This window comes from Grus americana, chromosome 1, assembly GCF_028858705.1.
Source record: "Grus americana isolate bGruAme1 chromosome 1, bGruAme1.mat, whole genome shotgun sequence".
Lineage (NCBI taxonomy): Eukaryota > Metazoa > Chordata > Aves > Gruiformes > Gruidae > Grus > Grus americana.
In genome coordinates this window covers 96,874,469-96,895,300 of record NC_072852.1, presented here as the reverse complement: position 1 = coordinate 96,895,300, position 20,832 = coordinate 96,874,469, and the positions used below count along the sequence as shown (strand labels likewise).

At 40.2% G+C, this 20,832-nt stretch overlaps 1 protein-coding gene across 4 annotated transcripts in view; it reads left to right on the top strand.

Annotated features, from left to right (window-relative positions):
* The first annotated feature begins 4,614 nt into the window (after nucleotides 1-4,614).
* The window catches only part of CBLB (Cbl proto-oncogene B), a 132,193-nt gene continuing 115,975 nt past the window's right edge, over nucleotides 4,615-20,832 (top strand). Inside the window, exons 1-3 of one of the 4 annotated variants that reach the window (XM_054838999.1) lie at nucleotides 4,615-4,810; nucleotides 5,912-6,070; nucleotides 15,164-15,414. In XM_054838999.1, the coding sequence (XP_054694974.1) occupies nucleotides 4,658-4,810; nucleotides 5,912-6,070; nucleotides 15,164-15,414 (563 nt within the window). In that variant the 5' untranslated portion in view covers nucleotides 4,615-4,657. The other 3 variants (XM_054838988.1, XM_054839008.1, XM_054839018.1) reach the window with 3 other exon arrangements.

The following is a 20,832-nucleotide window of genomic DNA, read 5'->3' as shown; positions in this document are numbered from 1 at the left end:
TTGTCTTTCCAAATCAAGGATAAAAAGAGGATTTAAATCCTCAGCAGAGAGAACTAATGCAGGAACGCTGTATTATCATCAGTTGTACTGCAACAGTCTGCTGGAGCAATGACAGATTTCTACAGTGCACAGAAAATTTGAAAAGCAGTCTTTTTTTTTTTTAATACAGTAGTTCAACAGCAAAGTGGGTTAAATTGTTACATTATTCATATTTCATGTATGAAAATAATATTTTTTCATTTCTAGAAACCAGTAACAAAATTTAAAAAAAAAAAAGTAGGCTTGAGGACTCAATAACCATGAAAAATATAACCTAGGCAGATAAAGTAGCCGAATTAACTGGATACTAATCTAACAACAAACTGCCATTGTTACCACTATTTTTTTTCTAATTAATTACCCACTAAGGCAGGAAAAGCACCTATTATTACACCAACTTAAATTATCAGTAAGAGAATTCTGAGTGCCACAGGGGAGTGGTTTTGCTTTCTGTCTCTGAGTTTGCTATGATAAAACAGGTAAATATGTTGCAAGCTACTTTAAAAGTTACTTACAGGAGTGGCTTGCAGCTTAACAGCCCCCAAAATCATAGATAAATGGCGTAATTTCTTTTTGTAGATCTGAAGAGCCTAGCATACTTGAGGGCACTGTAAAATAATAATATGAAAGGATTTTCCATTTGCTCCACTTTAATATTCTTAACAGCTATTACAGGTGAGTACGTAATAACCGGATACTTGGGGGGTACACATAAGACATTGTACATTTCTAGACTGGGCTAATGAAAATGTATTGAGCAAATAGTCCTGGAACTTAAAGGTATCTGTTGTTAAAATAGTTGTACATATTCAGTCAAAACACCAAGAGATTACTCTGCAAGTTTAAGGATGCTAGGACAGCCAGGGTATTGCGTTACAATTAGCAAGAAGTCACTTCACATTCAACTTTTGAAATAGCTGACTTAAGCTTTTATAAGCATTGCTACCACATCGCTTAACTCAGCATATTGTATACTGTATTAACCTTTAAAAAAATTATACCATACATGAGGGAAATACCTTATCTTATTTACGTGGCTATAAATAAAACTGACATCTGACCTTTTCATTGTTCCTATGTTTCAGCATATTTGGGCACAAAGTCACTTGAAACATGGCAAAAAACCCACACAAATGAAAACAGCTTCCAAACCACATACATTGACTGACTGCAGAAAAATCAATAATATTTTAATAGCTGGTGGACAAAGAAAACCAAAACAAAACATCTCTCTTGTTTCCAAGTACTGTCAATGGCTCTTTGATGGAATTCATTCAAGAGCAGCAACATAAAGTTTCATTCACAAGGCTGTCTAACAAGTCTAAACTCCAGACCAACGAGAGTCATCAGCAAAGCAAAAAAAAAAAACCCCAACAAAATCAACAAAACCAGTTAACAGAGAGGAAAATACTGCAATGGATAAATGTAACTGCTAGTTTAATTTTAATCTCTCTTTTTTCCCTGTCTACCAAGCAGCTGGGCTTTTCAAGAAGTCACATGATTTTGCCTTTCAGTAAAATGCTCAGATCTGAAATCCTTACCTTACAAAGGGATTTAAGAGGTCAAAACAAGGCTTCTTTTGTGCTTTCTGATTTCTATATCACATCCTGACTCACAGCCACCTTCATCATTTTCATTACAGAATTTTGCCAAATCCTCACAGCAGTCATCCAGACATCATTACATGACTGGTTAGTACCTTACCTAGGTTGAGGATCAGTCTCATGGAACGCTGAAGATTTGTCACCTCAGATTTATCTCATTTCCATTCTGTAGTGTTTTTATACAGTGATTAAAATACTTATGAGTAGCAGATCCAAACCGTCGTGTTCTTTAGTATAATAACAAGTAAAATAAATATTTAGTCAGAGAGCTTATGAGTAAGAGAGATCTGTGAAGGCACTTTTATTGTGCGTCGATAACTTGGGGGCCTTAGTTAGACGTCAAACTTACCTATGCACTTTGCATATAGCCCAAGCAGAAATATGTTGTTTCCCACAGAGAATCAGAGTATCTGACTTAGGTTTCTGCTCTGAATCATCTTGTGGTCTCTCAATGGCCCTACACATAGCAGACTAACTTCTTAATTTATGCTGTTAGAGAGCCTGAAGTTAGGCAGCAGGAATACCCTCTCACACGTCCCTCCGGACACTACATTAACATACTGCTGCTGGCCTGCATCAAAATATTCCAGGTGGCCAGTGTCTTCAGCCACCACCCTTTCAATGGCCTTCTATCCTTGCACACCCCCACAGATCCAGTGACCAAGATAAGTTCTTAGGTTCTCTGCTAACAAGCACATGCCTTGAACTTCAAACACATGGCAGCTGTTTGCTCCTCCTCTCTCAGCCTTACCTCTCAGCTGTCATCTATCAAACAGTCCTTTCACTCTGCATGCTTGAAACCACAAAAGCAATGCTGCATCTTCTAGTCCTTTCACAGCACGCAAAACTTGACCCATCTTTAACACCCTCAATACCGAATCCATAGGTATCTCTTTTGCTTGCTTCTCCCAGCTGGCTTGCTTCCAACATACATTCACAAGACCCTCTGAGGCCTGTAATTCCCAGAATATCTGTACTTACTGTACAGCATAGGCAATAAAAAAGGCTGTTTGAAAACCACTCATTTTCCCCATAGAGCTGGCTATTGTCTTAGTAATGCAACGCAGATACACAGGGATGCAGGGAACCAAGCTGCTCGCTCGCTCCTGCTGGCTCTGCACTCAGATGAACTGCAAGACAACATGACTCAGCCCCAGACAGCTACCAAGCTCAACTCACAGATCACAGCTCTTGGCAGCGTGTGGAATATGAAGAGAATGACATAACAACAATGAAAACAAAACAATCGAGAAAAAGAACCAAAAGATTTAACACGTTCAGAAAAAAATGTCAGATCCTCTGCTTTACCTACAATCAAATAAGAGATAGCAAAAGAGAGAGCAGTCACTACCAACCTAAGCTTATGCAAGCTGAGCTCCAAACCAAAAAAGGATAGGGAGAGCTGCCAGAGAAGAGTGTTAAACCAGCATTTAAAACAACACAAGGAAGAGAATAATTCACAGAGCCTATAGTGAAATGAGAAGCTTCCAAGCTAGTTAAGGAAAGTACCTGCCAATTCATCTTTTAAAGCTATAGAGGAACAAGGATCTTTGAGGAAGACATTATTGATACGGTTTTATTGTTGTATGTGTGCCCAGAGAAGAAACTTGATGCATTTTAAATCAACAGGAGGATACCTGCGCTAAAGATACCTGTAAATGACAATATAAATAAAAGAAACACTGAAACAGTCTGAAAGTTTTTTTACTGTTTTTCCTGACTCCTATTTTATTAAAAGCCAAAAATCAGACAAAATAAGAAGAAATCAAGAAGAAGGGCAAACCCTTTTTAAAAAAATCTTTACAAAGGAAACTACTATGGAAAACACACTTGCTGATATTCAGAAAAACAAAACTTAAAACCACTCCTCTAAATACAATTGTCTTCAGAAAACAGCCTCAAAGTTTTTATGTGTTGTATTTTTGTTTCTTTGTATGGTAATTAATTACAAGATTAACAGTTGCAAAGCGTAATTACTCCCTGGAACATCTTCAAAAGAAGAATCTGAAGTCAAACGCCCTGTACCCTATGCCGCACTCTTTCCTCTCCAGCACTCGCAGGTAGCATACAAATTTGAGAGGAAAGCTTGTCCTAAAAATAAAAGCATAACATACTAGTCAGTTGCGGTGTATTTACCACATCCCCACAGAAAGTACTTATATCAAAATAAACATATATAAAGGGGCGTTTTTAACAAGAAGTGTTCGCATATTCCCTCAGCCCCTTCCAGCCCCCACCGCTTCGCGTGGCTCTCCAGCCCATGTCCAACGTGGGAAATCTCAGCACTTGCTTAACAACAAACCTCCCCCCCTCTACAAAAAACAAGAAAAGAAACCAGACATACGGAAGGAAAAGAAGTTCCTGTTCTTTGTGGCCACAGCTCCCCCCCCCCCCCGCAACAAACTCTTAAAAGCGTGAAGGGGAAGTGCAAAGGCAGCACACGCAAAAAGGCAGCAAGAACGACTATTGACTGTTAACGCACATCAAGTGATACAGCAGGCAGAGGCACCACAACTCCAGCAAGAGGAAGGAGGGACGCCTTGCTACAGCCCCTGAGAACCCTATAGCCAGGGACAACCGCAGGGTCGCACTCACAGCCGGTGCCACCCACCTCCCCTCACCCCCGAGAGGCCTCAAGCTGCCCCCTCACACCCCAGGCAGAGCGGGCGGGCAAGCTTGGCAGGGCGGGACCGGAAACTCCACCTCCCTCCCTCCCGAGCTCAACCACTGGTCAGTTCTCCTATCACTCTCAACCCTGCCAGCCCCCCCCCCTTCCCGCCCCCTCCCCATCTCCGAAGCTTTCTCCCAGCCACGACCCCGCCCCCTTCCCGGCTCCACGCTCACTTGCTGGTGGGCACGTCAAGCAAACGCAATTTCCTCTTCTGATTGGCTGTTCCGAGGCGGTGGCTCCCGCCTCTGAGAAGGGGGCTTGGTTCCCCGGCGTTGCCGCCTGCCCTCCCCCGCTCCCCTCCCGGGGCGCATGCGCGGCGCTGAGTGTTGGCCTGGGGGTGGGCATGTTCCGAGGAGAGGAGCGGCCGCCAGAGCTCCGCGGGGAGGGGGCGGGAGCAGGAGCGGGGCCGCTGCCGCCGGGGAACCAGCCTCACTTTCTAGGAGTGAGGGGAGACCATAGCCTGCCGGGGGCTGCGAGCGGTGCCACATACAGACCTGTGCGTGTGCATATATCTATATATCTCTCTCTTGCATGTGTCTGTAGGACTCTCTCTCCACACACGCGCGCACATACCCACCCACCGGGCGGGCTGGGCTGTGGTACGGGCAGGGCGATGCGGGCGGCGGGGCAGTAGCTCCCCATGCTTCGCTGCGGGCCAGCGGCCGCCCGCCACCGGCAGCCGGAGCAGCAGCGCCACAGGGCAGAGTCCCGCGGGGCGGCCGGCGTGTGCGTGGACCCGCCGATCGCCAGCGGCCGTCCCCGGCGCGGCGGCCGGGACGGGCAGCGGGCGGCGGCGCGGGATGCGCTCCGCCTGCCTCCCGGGGCGGTGAAGCCCGCCGCCGCCGGAGGGAGGAAAGCCTCGTCCGACGAGACGCTTCGCCTGCGCTCCGCGCCGCCGCCCCGGGAGAAGCCTTTCCCCCCCGCTCCGCCTGCTCCTGGCTTTTCTCGGCGGCTCCTGTGGCTCTTGGCACAAAGCTGTGCGGTGCTGATCTGTACGTACGCGTGAGCCGGGAGCGAGGTCCCTGCCTGCCTGCCTGCCTGCCCCCTGCCCCCGCTGCCCGGCCGCTCGCGTGCCTTGCGGATCTCTGCCTGCTGCCTTCGCTGCTTTCCTGCGCCCCCGTTGTCCTCCTTTCCCCCCCGCGCCGCGGCCGCTGCGCGTCTTCCGCTTTTGTTGTCTGGTGACGGGCATGTGCCCGCTGCCCGCCGGTACGGTGGGGTCCGCGGCCGCCCGAGCGAGGGGTCCGGCGGGGGCAGGGGAGCTGCGCGGGGCTGGGTGCGGGGTGGGCCGGGCCCTCGGGCAGCCGCGGCAGGGCCCCGCCGGCGGGCGGGTGGGTGGGTGCGTGGGTTTCCCCTCCCGCCTGTTGGTGTTGATGTTGACAATAAATCCGGGATCGCTTCTGCCAGTGTAAACTCGGGCCAGGTGGGTTTACGCTGTTTGTCATGAAAAGTTAAACTTGTTCCTAAACATGCCCTGGTCTTGCCCTTTCCTGCCTGTGAAGAAGGAAGTGTTACCTCACTGGCTGCGGCCAGTTTTATGACGAGATGTTTTCGGAGCACCTTGTGAGTCTCGTGTGCGTTTCTCTGTCGTTGCGGCCAGCTTGGCTCCCAGATGGCCAATTCCCTGAACGGCCGGAACCCGCGCAAGGGACGGATCCTGGGCTTCATTGATGCCATTCAGGATGCTGTGGGCCCCCCCAAGCAGGCAGCTGCCGACCGGAGGACTGTGGAGAAGACCTGGAAGCTTATGGACAAAGTGGTGAGTGTCTGTGCGCACAGGGAAGAATGGGGCTATTTAAATGGGTACGCACGGAGAAACGGTGCCTTCCTGCAGCTCCGGCTGCTGTGCTGCGGGTGCCTCGGGAAGTAAGGGGACTTATGGTTTAGGCTATTTAAACACCATTTGTCTTTTTTTTTTTTTTTTTTCCCCTTCTTATGGCCTCTGGCAGTGTTTTTTTTAATCTACATTTGTGGAGGGAAAACAAATGTGTGTGTTTGCCTTAGGCTATCGTTAATTTCAGATGCTTTAAAATGACTCAAACTTGAAGAGCTGTCCTAACGAAAAGCTGCTTAACTTAGACTTGTAATCACATATTCTGTGTGTTTCGTGTTGGATCACATTGTTAGTCTGCAAACAAGACCTCTGAAGTATGAAACCAGTTAAGCTAATCGTCCTGTGAGACTTGCTCATGATGGCAACGTAGATACGTTTGTGCTTTTAGGAATGTGCGTGGGGACTGGGGGATGTCACTCTTGTCAGTTTAGTAAACAGATTAGTATGGCACGCTTAACTTTTAAGTGTGTGTTCTGCATTTTAATGATTTTTAAGTACTTCTACTCTTCATTTTAAAACTAGAAATACACTGTACTGAAACTCATTTTTCAGGAAGTGGGGAGGATAGACTATAGTTTTTTAGATCTTACGGTTCTCTGCACCAGCCGCACACATTTTTTTTAGTATTATACAAAATAACAGCTTGTAGGATGATAGATTAGCTAGGAGAGTTCCTTACCAATAGTAGGAACAGGAGATGCAGGCACTCTCTTTTGCATATGAGGTGATACTTAGAGCTTCCTCTTGAAACTGCTGGGGAGTGAGCATTACTACCTGTTAGCCTTGGGTCTGAGTGGCAAGAGAATTATGACTTTTTAACTCAGGGATTCTTCATGAATTAGTGTAACCCTTTGCTTTCCCTGTGGCTCTTGTAAAATGCAAATGTGTAACATTTCTTAAAGTTCCTAAGTAGTTACACTGACACGGTGGAGATTATTTCATGTAATATGTCTTGACAACTGGTAATTTCTAAGTATTTGATTGAGTCCTTGTATCCTCTTCTTTTTGATGCTCCAAGAATAGCATCTGTATTTCCACCAATATTTCTGATGATGATTATAAACTTAAAAACTAGCCTTGATAGAAATGGTTATTATCACAAAGACTTTGTTGACATTTCCCTGTTAATGATCAGGACGCTGTAAGCAGTGAGTATCTTGTAATAAGAACTGCAAGTTTAAATACTTGGAAGTAGGCACTCTTCTTCAGTAGAAGGAAGTTTTTTGGCTTGGAAACCAGGAATCTGGTTCGTTGTTGTTGAAACCATGTGGGGAATGTATAGCTTAATTTCCCCATGTGTCAGGCCATTTACAAATCTATACGATAAGGTTGTCCCTTGATTGGTTTGTATATTCAGAGTGACTGGAAAATGTTAACCCCATTGTTTGGACTTATGGATTGCTTTTACTCACCTAATATAGGATAACTGTATTTGTCAGTATTACAACAGGGCATCAGAACAGCCAGTAAGGTCTGTTCTGTTGAAGTCACTGGAAAGGCTGGGCATTGCACTGTGCTTTATTTTTCATTTTACTGGATAAGTGTCCTCAGTTTGGATCTTTAATGTATCCTCTTTAAGCTGCTCTCATTTAATCAAATTTTATTTCCAAATTATATTAAAGTATACCAGACAGGATGATGTCATAGTGTGAGAATGCTGTAGCTTGCTGCTTGAGTTTTTAGCATTTGGTACTTATAGTGAAAGGATGTGTTTGAGCAAATTTAATATGTTGGCAAACAAATTTAAGTCTCTTAACCTTATGTAGTAGTAGGCACAGGAAGGTCATTTTCTCCTCTGCCTAGATCAAAATCAGGGATTAATATTAGAAATAGAAACCTGCTTGATTGACTGTTGTTTCAAATACCATTTCTGGAGTGTGTCCTATGACTGATTTCTGTGGTGGGTCACTGATCAAATTAATACCTAGTGAAGGTGGTAGGCTCTGCAAAGTCGGTGGGGTGCCACCCATGGTAAGATTGTGGCCTTTGAGGCCTATTTTGCTTGTTGTAACAGCAGTCATTACCCTTCTTTGTTCTTTAACTATAATAGCTGTGATAGCCATCTTTTTGCTGCAATGAGGTAGCTAAAGTTTTCTCCCATTCTAAAGGTGTTAGGGAAAGGGAGAATGAAAACAAAGCAAAGCTGTTATCTTGACCAAAGGATGAAAAAAGAGCAGCCTTAAAAACTAGGGGCAGAGCTCAATAATTTCTGGTTTACATTTCTTTCTGTCTTAAAACTGTCATTCTTTACCTTTCTTTCATCTCTTTCTGCAATTTCCTCCTTTGGCAGAGGAGATGTTCTGTATGAATACTTGTTTTCAATAATAAGGGATTAACTGATACTACAAATATTGCTACTCTATAAGAACTATGCTATGAGAGTGGTTTTATGGTGTATGTAAAAGTTCTGACTACTTGGATACCATGCAAACTTCTCTGTGTAGAATTGGTTGTATGTCATGCTTTGGAATTGTTCAGACTTCGTGGTAATGTTTGTTGTTCATGGGCTGATGCTTTAGCTGTTAGAATAGGCAGAAGGTTGCAGTTCTGCTTAGGTGTCTTCACTTTAAACTTATGTTACCAGTTTGAAAAAATCAAGGATTTGGAGAGAGTTCTTCATCAGGACAGAATGTTGCTCCTGGTTAGAGCCCTGTTTGTAAAAGTTGGTATAAGCAACATACTTGCAGGGAATAAAAAAAAACAAATAAAAAAAATCTTATTGTAAGTAATCAGTGAATATGAATTGTTATCTGTCTGTATATCTTAAATCTGTATCCTTCTTTTTATACTTCATCCAGTGGGATCTGTACTTTTTGAGGTTTCCTGGTATGTCTTTTTTTATATGAATTTTCAATACTAACTGCATTATTAGAGGGTCATCAAAGTTAGCATCAATGTCCGGTTTCCCTGCTGGTTTTCTCATGGGTAAACAGTAGCTTTACCATTAAGAACCAAAAATATTTTGTTTAATTCCTTTGCAATGTAAAGGATAATATTCCATTTATGGTTTGGAAGGCTAGCCCTGCTTTCCAGTGCTAGCATTGTATAAGCAATCTGACCATATATATCTGAACTTCTAGCAAGCAAATTACTATTTTTAAAACATGATATGTGTTTTAGAAAGTTTATCTCCTATAAATAAATAAATAAATAGTGTTAACATATAACTCTAGGTCTTCCTTTAAACTGTGCATAACTTACGTGGGTTATTTTTTCTGAGAAAATTTAAACCTAATGTTTTTAAAACCTAGAAACTAGCTGTGTATTATTAGAAGATAATGGTTATCTTAAGAACAAGTTTGGGAGAGAATGTCTATTATGTAAACATGGGAGTAGTTGAGTTAGTTTACTGCTCGGGCTATTTAGAGTTGGCAGTACTATTGTGCACACTTTTCTATTGTGGGTTTCAAGCCGATAAAATTGTTACACATTCTGAACAGGATTTTTTAAAACAGGACTATTTCAGCATCTTTCAATCACTTTTCAGTACTCGTGCGCTGGGCCTGAAAATAATTATTTTTTCTACTGTAAAGATTAACAACAGTGTTTAAACTGTTTGGGCGCTCTGTCGTGGCCCACCCAGTTGTTTGACTCCAACTGTATAAATGGGGATGGCAATTTGATTTGCTATTTAATAATTACCTAAGAGCAAATTAGAGCACGTCTCCAAAGCTCATACTATTGACTTAGTGAGTAAAAGCTGTATTACCTCCGTAACTTAGTAATGAGGTTTTCTTTAAATTAACATTTGTCAGCATCCAAGTTTCCAATAGCATCTAAGTGAGTATACAGAGCACCGTACTTGAAACGGGGTGTGTGTGCGTTCATTATTCTTTGCAACACTTTATGTAATTGCTACGTTAATGTGCAACCTTCCAAGTCAATTAAAAGTCATTGTTTCACAAAGGATCTAGAAAAGACAGTAATTGATCATAACCATGGTATTCTTCAGTGTATTACTTGGTCAAAGTTGGTGGAAGTTTTGTGTCCTGTGTACGCTGTTTGTGGAAAACCAGTAAAAATTCAAACAGAGGAATGGAAGCTTTTCTTTTTCTTGTCAGAAGAAAATATAAATGACCCTCTAAAGTCAGCTGTCCTGTGCGTATGTAGCATCAGCATTGTTCTTGCTTAGTCCTCCAGTATGGAAGCATATGGCACAGTTGCAGTGTGGTAGCTGTGGAACAGGCGTGTACTGCATTGTCAGCTGAAAAGATCGGTGATCGATCACCTCTGCTTATATTTTGACGAGAAGGCTTCTTTCAGAAAGAAACCCCATCTTTCTGTGGAAAATAAAATGCATTGCAGTTAAGGTAATTTCTGGCGGGAAGAAATAGATGATGAAGCAGCATAATGTTCAGATTTCATCCATTTTCCTGATTAAGTTCTTCAGAATTCATTGTTGGTAGCATTGTGTGTTGTGGTTTTCTGGAGAATTGTTATGGTATCATACTGCAGAGCTACCTTTATGCAGTCTGTGGTGTGTCAAGGTGGTTTTTTAATACTTTTTTGTATTGCATGGCAAAAGATACTCGTTCAGTAGACGATTTTGAAGTATAGTTTTGGAAGTTGAGCACTGGTGCTCTGATTGTTCTAATCCATCCACTGCAGCTGAAAACAGTGTTTAGCGGATGTCCTACTCATTAGATACTTACTCTGTTTTAGCTGTGTTACTTTCCTTGTATTGTCTTTGACTAGCATTAGGTGTTTAAACAGATTGTGTTAGGGCTGCTGTACTTTGCTTGAACAAAAGTTCTTTTGTCAAATGAGTCCAGGGCTTTCAACTATTGTTTGCTTTAAAAAGTGAATAGAAGATACAGTTTTCTGAAAGAAATTAATTGTCTAAATACAATAGGCACCCATTACTCTCATCTCTGAAGATGCTATGAAATAATGCCTTATAATTTAAGCCAAATATCTTCAAAAATGTTATGAGTAGTGGTATTTATTTTGTTTGGGGGGAGGAGAGGAGGGAAGAGGGGGTTGAGATTTTTCTCCATAGTCACTAGAGTAAGCTTGTCTGGAAGTTCCCGAGTTAACTGTTTCAAAATCTGTTTCTGGTAGATTAGGGTAGTACCTTAGTTCTTCACAATTAGAATTGCACTCTATTGTTTCAGTGATTCTGGAGTAAATACTTGGATTTACCCTCAGTGAGGTAGTGAAAGGAGCTTAGCTTTGTCTCAGTTTATCTCAATAAGAGAGATGTTTCTTACGAACTTGCTGACTGACTGCTTTTCATTTTTTGGACTGAATGCTTGCTAAATATATACATGCTTACTTCCAGTCATAACAATACACAAATCACAGAGTGATATGATTCATGTCCGCTCCTAAAGTGTTGGTGGGGGTTGCTTTGTAAAGTGCAATATGGAGGTCTTTATTTTTGGTTTGGGTTGGTTTTTTTTGTTGTTGTTTTGCTTTGAGTTCTGTTTTCTTTTGAAGAAAGGTATGTGCGCCACTTCTGGTACTTTGGTAAATCTTTTGCGTCAGCAGATGTCATTTTTTATTGCTTGCTTTTAATTGTGAACTGCTGTGGTATGTGTCAGGACTTCTTGACTCTGGAAACCATATGGTTTACCAGTCATCTCTTTACAAACTTATGTCCTTTGGACTGAAACCTTGTGTAACCTATAAAGTGAAGAAAGTCTTGTACTACTTCACTGAATCAGTGACTTGAACTAAATGTTAGCATTTTTTCAATGAGAATGCATCAGACTAATTGAGTTGTACTGTAGAAGAATTTTTGTATGACTTTCATAAAGGCTTGTTCTGGAGTTAAAGGTTCTAGTAAAGTGCTGTATTTATAAATTCAGCAGAAGGTGAAGCCTTGTAAACCATGATGACCACAGGATCCTGTTTTGATATGTGTATGACTGTATGTAATGATACTGGACTGAAGAAGACTTGCTAGAACATCTGAAAGAGAAACTAATTTTTCTTTATAACTGGATGCTCCTTTCGTACAGTTGAATGGACTGAGTGTTGAAAATACACCAGCCAGCATAAAAATTTGCTTTTTTCTCTTGTTTTTATATTTTAATGGTATTTCTGATAGATATGAAACCACTTATATTCTGCTTGTTGGCACATCTGATCGAAAAGATAGACTTCAGAAAGAGAATTCTTTGATCATGAGATTTAAGTTAGGATAAATAAGCAATTCAAAATGATTGCAGCATTCTCTGCTTGCGGTCTGCTCACATTGCTGAATTTTTTCCCTGAATAAATATTTTCCTCTTTTAAGGTTTTTTTTTTTTTCCCCCCTTGTGCTTGTTGCTTCAGAAAGCTGTAATGCCTAATTAGTGATATTGATTTGTGACAAGTTTTCACAAAATCAGAAATCAGCGAACAAAAGTTCAGATGAAAAATGTCTACATGTTTCATAAAGGTTTTCACTTCTGTCTTTGGAATTCCAGTTCTTCTAACTCTTTGACAAAAATAAATTCATGTATGTCTCTGCGTGGATGATCTTCAGATCTGTCTACACATATAAAATTCTTTGCTCATGTTTCTGAAATCTCCTTAAAGGATTCTAGCTGTCAGCTTAACTTCAGCGTAACTAAAAGCAAATGTTTAATCTCCTTCGTCTTTCTTGTTAGTTCCTTTTTTGATCTTCTGGGGTGATACCATCATCCTGCCTTCACTTGGGCAACTCGTTTACTTGAACTGCTCTTTTAAAAGTTGTGTCTGAATCTTTCAGACTGAGATGTGACTCTCAGACAAACACAACCTTCTGTATCAATCGATTCACCTAAAACTGTCATCCAGGCATTGCTATTTTGTATATCAGTAAGTTCAGCTTTGCTTGTCTGACCTTGAAAGAATGCCATCACATCCAGCCTTTATTCTTTGAGAATGCTGCTCCAAGCATCTCCTAACCCACGACTTGGACCGTGTTGTCCTTTTCTTTATCCTGATAACCTTCTCTTTGTCACATAAAATATAAACAAGTTATTTTCAGTTGCCAAGTGTCTTGCTGTCTCACTTTTGCAGTTATGGATTACAGTTCCAGACTTTGTCACCTGATGAAGAGATGACCAAACATCTTTATGGTTTACTTTTTGTTTTGTTTTGTTTTGTTTCCTTCCCGCTTCTTCCTCAACTTAGGAGGAATTCCTTTATGAGCCACTAAATTATTTTAGAACTTGCCTTGAAACCTTTCTGTGCTGTTTATATCTAGAAGTACTTAACTGCTAGTGCCTTGAACCTCTCTTTAGTATGTCGAACAGTGTTCCTGTGTTCATATTTGCCTGCGTCCATCTGCTGTCTTTTTGTTTCCTACTAAGATTGTAGGTTTCTCTGCAGGAGGGACTGTCTGTTTTACAACACATCAGAAGGGTTCCTGATCTGTTAATTGGTCTAGTAGGTGAAAGAATAATAGAAATTACTAAAGTAACAATGGATCAGTGAAATGAGGGGAGCTATTGTAAATGTCATGTTTTAAATACTGTTTTTGAACGGCATTAACATTTCTTTAGTAGTTACGAGTTTGCACCGTTCTAATGGTGCTATACTTCTGTTTTACAACTTGTTAGTGCTTGACTCTTGTCCGCTCTTCTATCTCTACCTTTCTAACTATGATGCCAGTTACCTAATTCTAATTGCCTGGTGTGTTTCAGTGTGCATGTTTCAGAGGATAAAATCAATTATGTATTTGGTTTGCTGTTTGGGGTGCATGATGGTCTTACGGCAGTGAATTTCTTAATGGTGTAGGTCTAGAAATTGAAGGAGGGGTCAGCAATGGCAGTATAGCTTTGAGTTTAGAGAGGTGGGTGTTACAGGATCCAAGTTTGTTTCCCGCCCCCAGAAATGCGCAAGACTGCACTTTTTTGATAGATTAGTAGGAATAGGAGTCTGCTTTCAGCAGTATTAAGATGTTTTTACAACCTCATTAGTTACCTCAAAAGAATGTCAAAGTCACTAATATATAATGGGGTGATCTCCAAATGATACCTATAAAACTTTTATACCACATGGACTTAATTTTTTCATAAGTATTTGCATATGTACAGCTGCACACACATGTCTAGAATGTGTCCCTCTGCAGCGTTTTAGCTGAGCCTGGATAGCTCAACACAGTAGCACTCAAAAACTATCCTTTAGTTTTGATCCCTTTTGCTTTCTAGGATAGATCAAGACAGAACAAACTACCAGAGAATTTAGGTAGCAAAGAGGTAATTACTCTAACCTTGTATATGTTGAAGAAACAAAACCAGTACCGCCTTCTTCCAGAAACATTTCCGGTGGAGAGTAGATTCAATTAAAGGTGTTCATTTCATCTAAAGCTTATTCTTTTTAAGTAATATATATTATTCAATTATTTTTTGTGCCATTTTGGAATGTGATGATTCCAAGTCCGTTAAGATGCTACCTTTTATTATAGCCACAAATTGGAAAACATTGAGTTTATAATGTTTTGTTTCCTGGTTTATAATAGCTGTTTGTGAGTGACTTGATTTCTGTCTGTCATAGCTTATAGTTTTTGAACCACTGGCAACATTCAGGACATTTTTGTATGTGTAGACCTCTCAAACTTTAAATTTCTCTAGGTTCTAAGAGGTACTATTGTTGGATAGAGAAAAGAGAGAGCCAGCAGATGACAAGGTAATTTATAACGTTGGTTCTTAGTAGACATTCAGACGTCCATAGGGAAGTTCACCTGCAGCAAACACATCTGTACGAAACTACTGCTCTCAGCATTAGTTGTGTACTGTGTTTTGATAATATACTCCCTAGCATATCGTAGGCAGGCGAAGACATTCTTACTTTAAAAGCAAAACCCCAAACTATGTAAGTAAGCTTGTTTTGCTTTTTATAGATATGACGGGATTAAGTTAAATTTTACATCCTTTGACATTAGAGACTATGTTGGGATTTCATGGAATATAAATGAAGTAGGATTTAATTCTTTGTGCCTGGGGTTAGAGAATTATGCTTACACCTATTCATTTTAAGATGTCAGATCATTTTTTGCCCCAATGTATTTATTGTCTTTTTACATTCTCTTGTTTTTGTTTGTAGGTAAGATTGTGTCAAAACCCAAAACTTCAACTCAAAAACAGCCCACCTTACATACTTGATATTTTACCTGACACTTACCAACATTTGCGACTTATACTGAGCAAATATGATGACAACCAGAAACTTGCACAACTCAGTGAGAATGAATATTTTAAAATCTACATTGACAGTCTCATAAAGAAATCGAAACGGGCTATAAGACTCTTCAAAGAAGGAAAGGAAAGAATGTATGAGGAGCAGTCACAGGACAGGTGAGTGAAATATTTAAATACGAAGTAGATTGTCTGGCCTGTCTGCATTCTTAACACAGTTTGTCTGCAGCCATTGTGTTTTGACATTTTTAATTATTTAAAGAGCAGAAATATTTATTGTTTGGATTCATTGACCCTGCAGGTCAATCAGTAATTTGCTGGATTTGTTCCACTGTGTGCTCTTCTCTGTCACTTTGTGACCTTTAAAACCAAGTGTGTTTCCTTTATAAAACATTCATTTCATTGTAATTACTTGTTCACAGGGCCTCACAGTATGTAGTTTTTCCTTTGGCAGAAAGAGAGTGACTGTTACTTGGATTGAGCTTGACCTCCCTACCCCAGTTCTTAAAACTGTGGAGGCCATGATAGATAATGACTTAGAGCTTTCACAAGTGATGAGATGGAGCAAAACAATATTCACATTTTTGAGATATTGTATGATGTTAGCATAAGGTGATGATAATGTTAGTTTGGTGCTGAGAAGCCTTTTCAGAAACCTAATGGATTCCTGATTTGCCGTGGTTCAGCTTTAATAACAGGCATTAATGTCCACTTTATGTGTTCTCTTGGCAATGAGTGAAAAGTTTTTTAGTATTTGATTTTATTACCTAATATTTTAAAAAGAATATTTCAAGTACTGTGCAAAATCTACAGTTCTGTTTTGGGAAGGGGTACAGCAGTGCTGTGGCAGTTAGGGCACACATGGCAGAGCCTATCTTTAAATCTATGCAAATAAAAGATACGATGCTGTTTCCAGACTCTCTCCTTTTTAAAGGAGATAGTGGGGAATGGGAGACAGAGAGGAAGTGAATGGAGGATTGAATCCCTGCCATTCTGTCTGCACCTGAGCTCAGAAGCAGGGTTGCAGTATAATTTTACAGCTGGTGAAAGTGTTGGTAGAAGCAGTGAAATGTCTACATTCTTGTAAATGTCACTGCTGTTATGTTTGATTTATACATATGTTCCTTCCAGATCTTTAGCAATGATTATAGCTATTCAGTATACTGTGGTAGTCTCCTGTGCTTGATAGGGTGTCTGAAGCTTGCTTAATGTCTAAGGATTTTTTTTTTTGTACGTAAAGACTGTCCAATTGTAAATATTGCTTCAATTGGAACAATTTGCCTAAGAGGAGCAAAATATGCTGTTTGAACTATTTTAGTGATGAGTAAGGATCTTGATGAATGTTTTTTGTGTTTGAATTCATAAGTATGTAAAGGAACGTTTTCACTATACATGCATTCTTACAGAACCCTTGGAAGAATTGTTCAGCACTGTGCCTATGGGTTCTCTTTTTAATATCCCATTAGTTGTATGTACAGAAGTTGTTGTGTTGCAAAGGAAATAAGAACTTTTTATGGTAAGGCAAATTCGACATAAATGGTTGCATTATGTAAACAGGTTTTATTTTGACTTCCCGATGTTGTATGAAACCCGCATTTACTTATGGTTTGGCTTACAGTTTGCAATAAATTAAAGCCAGTTTTAGTGTCACTTTTTCAAAGCCTGCTATATGCTCTGTACAGTCATTTGAACAGTGTCTACTAACTGTTACCCTTATGCAGGAAATGAGGTGGTGATATAAGGATATCTTTTGTGAAGCAAACAGTTGTTGAAGAAGTTGCAGTTAGCCTATTTACTGTCATTTATTTGGGCCGTTCTTGTGAGGTGATTGGAGGGGAGGGATTTTAAAACAAGACATAGTAATGAAGTGAGCTGGAATCACAATAACTGCGTCAGGCTCTCTAAATTTGTATTTCAGAAGGTGGTAACTATATTATTTTGCCTGACTGGTAGAGTTTGAAGCTTGAGGAAGGGAGTGCAATAGAAATATTTCTCCTGTGCTAAAACTGTTAGTTGTGTTTCCTATACATATTGCATTCTGACTGTATGTCGGAATGCTTAAAAAATAACCCATGTAAGCATTGTTTCAGCAGTTCGTGCCTCATGCCATTATAAGCCAAAGTCTACATCTTTGTGTCTACAGTGCACCCTCTTTCATCTACTGGTGATGTTTTATCTGCACGCATGTCCTAGTTTAAAGTTGAAGGAAGGTATACTTGTTTGCTGAGCGCTATGACTAGGTAGCTGTTTGCTTTGCAGTGCTTCAGCATACTTAATCGTGTTAATTCTTGATAAGTTAGTAAAAGAAGCTGTTCATGTTTTGAGCTTCTTTGCTTCCAAATATGCCTGCATGAACCTAAGTATGTTATTTGTTAATGTTATAGTGCAAACGTAGGAGTGATCATTTAAATAAGTGTTTTTGAAGATGTTTCTAAAATGACTGTCAAATTGAAGTGTAGTCAATTTTAAAAAAGGCAAGCCAAAAGCCTCTCACGTTGACACCTGGCCAGTTTTTGTGGTTTTCAGTCTTACATTTTTGTTTTGTTTTCTGTTAGTGTCTCTGTGGTTTCTGGATGAAAGGTCATCATGTAAAAGAGAAACTGGCTGCATTTGGAAACATTCTGTATATATATTTGATTGGTATACTTTTAACCTATTAGGATTATTGAATAATCTTTTAACTTCTGCAGTGATGGTACATTTAGGAACCAGTGCCAATATACATGTGACTTTATTTGCCTGATGACACCAAGATTACTCTGTTGTGAAGAATTTGTCATGAATTTTAGTTCTCAAAGATACTGTGGATGAAACAAGGTAGTGTGCCAGTCAGATTATGTACAAATGGCTAAAACAAAAGCTTACACTGTGATGGTGTTGCCTCTCTATCCTGTGTTGCATGTCAAATGCATATAGTAGCTGTTTTAAGAGTAGTTGGTGCTGTCTTTCTGTACTCTGTGGGATGAGTCTTGCTAAGCAGAGAATGTATGGCTTGCAACTTTGTTTATTGTATATGAATTGCATCTACCTTCTGGGTGTAGTGTCTAGTGTAAAATTATGTCCTCTCATAGTCTTCTTGCTTAATGAAGTAAGAGGTGATGTTCAATAAATTCTGTAAACTGTACTAGATATAGGCTGCACAGAAGTTTTTCTGTGTCTGAAGTAATTTAAAGATATTTTTTCTCACAGATTTAACTTTTTAAAGGCTATTAATATAGGCTTATTAAAATTACTACTTCAGGTACATCTACTCTTCTTACAAGGCTTTCCGTATCTCTGAGGGTCTGGGGTTTTGTGGTTGTTTTTTTCCTTGCCTCGCCCTTTGATAATTGGGAAGTAGACTAAAGCCAGAAGGCATCATTTCTGTGAAGTCCAAACTAACTTTTGTCTTGCTGCATTCCAGAACTATGCATCCAGAAAAAAATAAAAACTTTGTAGGCTGGCAGTTTTTTCAGATAAATATGTTAGCCAGGTGTAGAAATCAAGCACATAAGTTACAATAATAAGACTAGAGGAGGAGTAAAGTGGCAATGGGGAGATTACATTTGGATTCTTTGAAGATGCTGGACATGGTCTTCAGGGCCAGCACAACCATTTCGTAGTAATGGAGACAAGTGTGAGCTTTCCTGTGCTTACCTGTAAATTGTGTCCTTGGAAGAATACGTCTTGAGATGGAACTTGTTCATTTTCTCTTTTAATGTTGCATGCCTTCTGCTGTATGCCCTTTATATGAGGAGAAGAGGAAAAGTATAAAACCAGGGTTTATACTTATTTTTAATAATCTCTCAAATGCTGCTTGGTTCAGCCAAAGCTAGTTGGCTACTTGTTTTTAAGTGGAATTGCGGAAGAGGAAGATAAGATGAAAAATGGATATTTCTTAAGTAGCGGTCAATACAGATGAAGATGGCAAGAGGAGAAGAGCTGGGGTGGTTTTGAGGTCGATGTAGAAAGAGATGTGCGTGTAGGGAAAGTAGGAGTCAAGGAAGTCCTTCAAGGTGATCACAAAACTACTCCTGTTCCTGTACAGAAAGTCTCACTGAATTCTCTTGTGCATCTGGCCATTTGGTGTCTTGATTCAAATTGCACGTTTCTAGATTTTATGGTTTGATCAAGTGTTTTGTTAGTGCAGAATTCTGATATTCTCTAAGCCTTCTAGGGAAGTCTTACACCTATGGTTCCAGTGATAGATCAGGTTCTCCTTTGTTACTGTTCATGTTGGTCAGTGGGTTTATAAAGTATTCCATTTCTCCTCCTTAAGTATGTGTTGACAACTGAAATCGCTTAAGGTTCTTGAGTCTAGTCCCTGAACTGGCGCATCAAAGTACACAGCATTCTCAGTAGAGACCTTTCTACTGCTGAAGTTCCTAGCCCATTCCCTCCTTATTCTGAAGGTACAGACTTGATGAGAAGTTTCAAGGGTAAGCATCAGGATGGACTTGAGTTATGTCAGCTGCAACACAGTAACAGCCATTTGTGTACTTCTGTCCTGTGGTGAGAGGTAGCTTACCCTACTTCTTTGAATTACCTCATCTTGTACCACAACCTTGCAGTTTTATTTACAGGAAGTTAGGAAGTTTATAACTTAGCTAGCCTTGTAACTTGCTCATGTCTCCAGACAGAGGAGACTTTGTTGATTGAGAGAAGGACCAGGAAGCGTATAGTTTTAATTCAGGATGATTTTATTTGGACAGCTTAAGATTGTTTTGGCTGATGGTTTTTTTGTTTGACAAATAGAATGTACACATTCAGAAAAGGATGTTAATGGCTTTTTTTGTAGAGCTGGTTTTGGCTGCTGGTTAACATCACATAGATAACTCAGTAATTGTCAGTAAGGATGGCAGCCTTCACCCAAGTATACTGGATTTGAAGTTGTGATCTTGTGGTGAAAGTTGTTGGCTCCCTAGAATCCTATGATTTGTCCCATTTTCCAAGCATATTATGTAGTTTTTGGTCTTCAGTAAATTCTGAGCTGAACAGTTAGGCTATACATACCATCCATCTGTTGTCTTGAGATGATCTGTAAACCCCAATACTTAAGCTATGTCAACATGTTTTAGAGATCAAATCTATTGACTGTTTTATTCTAATCTTGCTTAAGTTGAGGCAAAGGAATCTAGTATTTGTCCTTTTGTCTCTTGTATTTATTTACCTGCATTTTTAGATGATTCCTTCACTAGATTTTTAGGAAAAGAAGATGCCTTACTCTGCTTGAAAGGCTTCTGGAGTGTTGACTCATTGCTTGAACTCCTGTGCTGTCCCTAGAAAAGAGAGGACACTTTCTCGTTTAATGTATAACCTATAATAGCGTAATTGGGAATGGAACTTGGCTACAATAAATAGCATCTAATAACGAGGCTTCTTCTGAGGACAAGAGAGTGTAAAACTTATTGGATGGGATTGCATGGGAGAAGGAAATGCAATGAGTTGGTTTTGTTATGTTTTTTTGAAGCTTTTGTGTTATGGTGAGAATTTCCACCCTCTTCTCCCCTGTTCCTTAGATGTGATACAAAACCAGATGTGAACCCAAACAGCTTTAAGAAACCCTTTGGTGTACCTGAACCACATGAGTAACTGAAC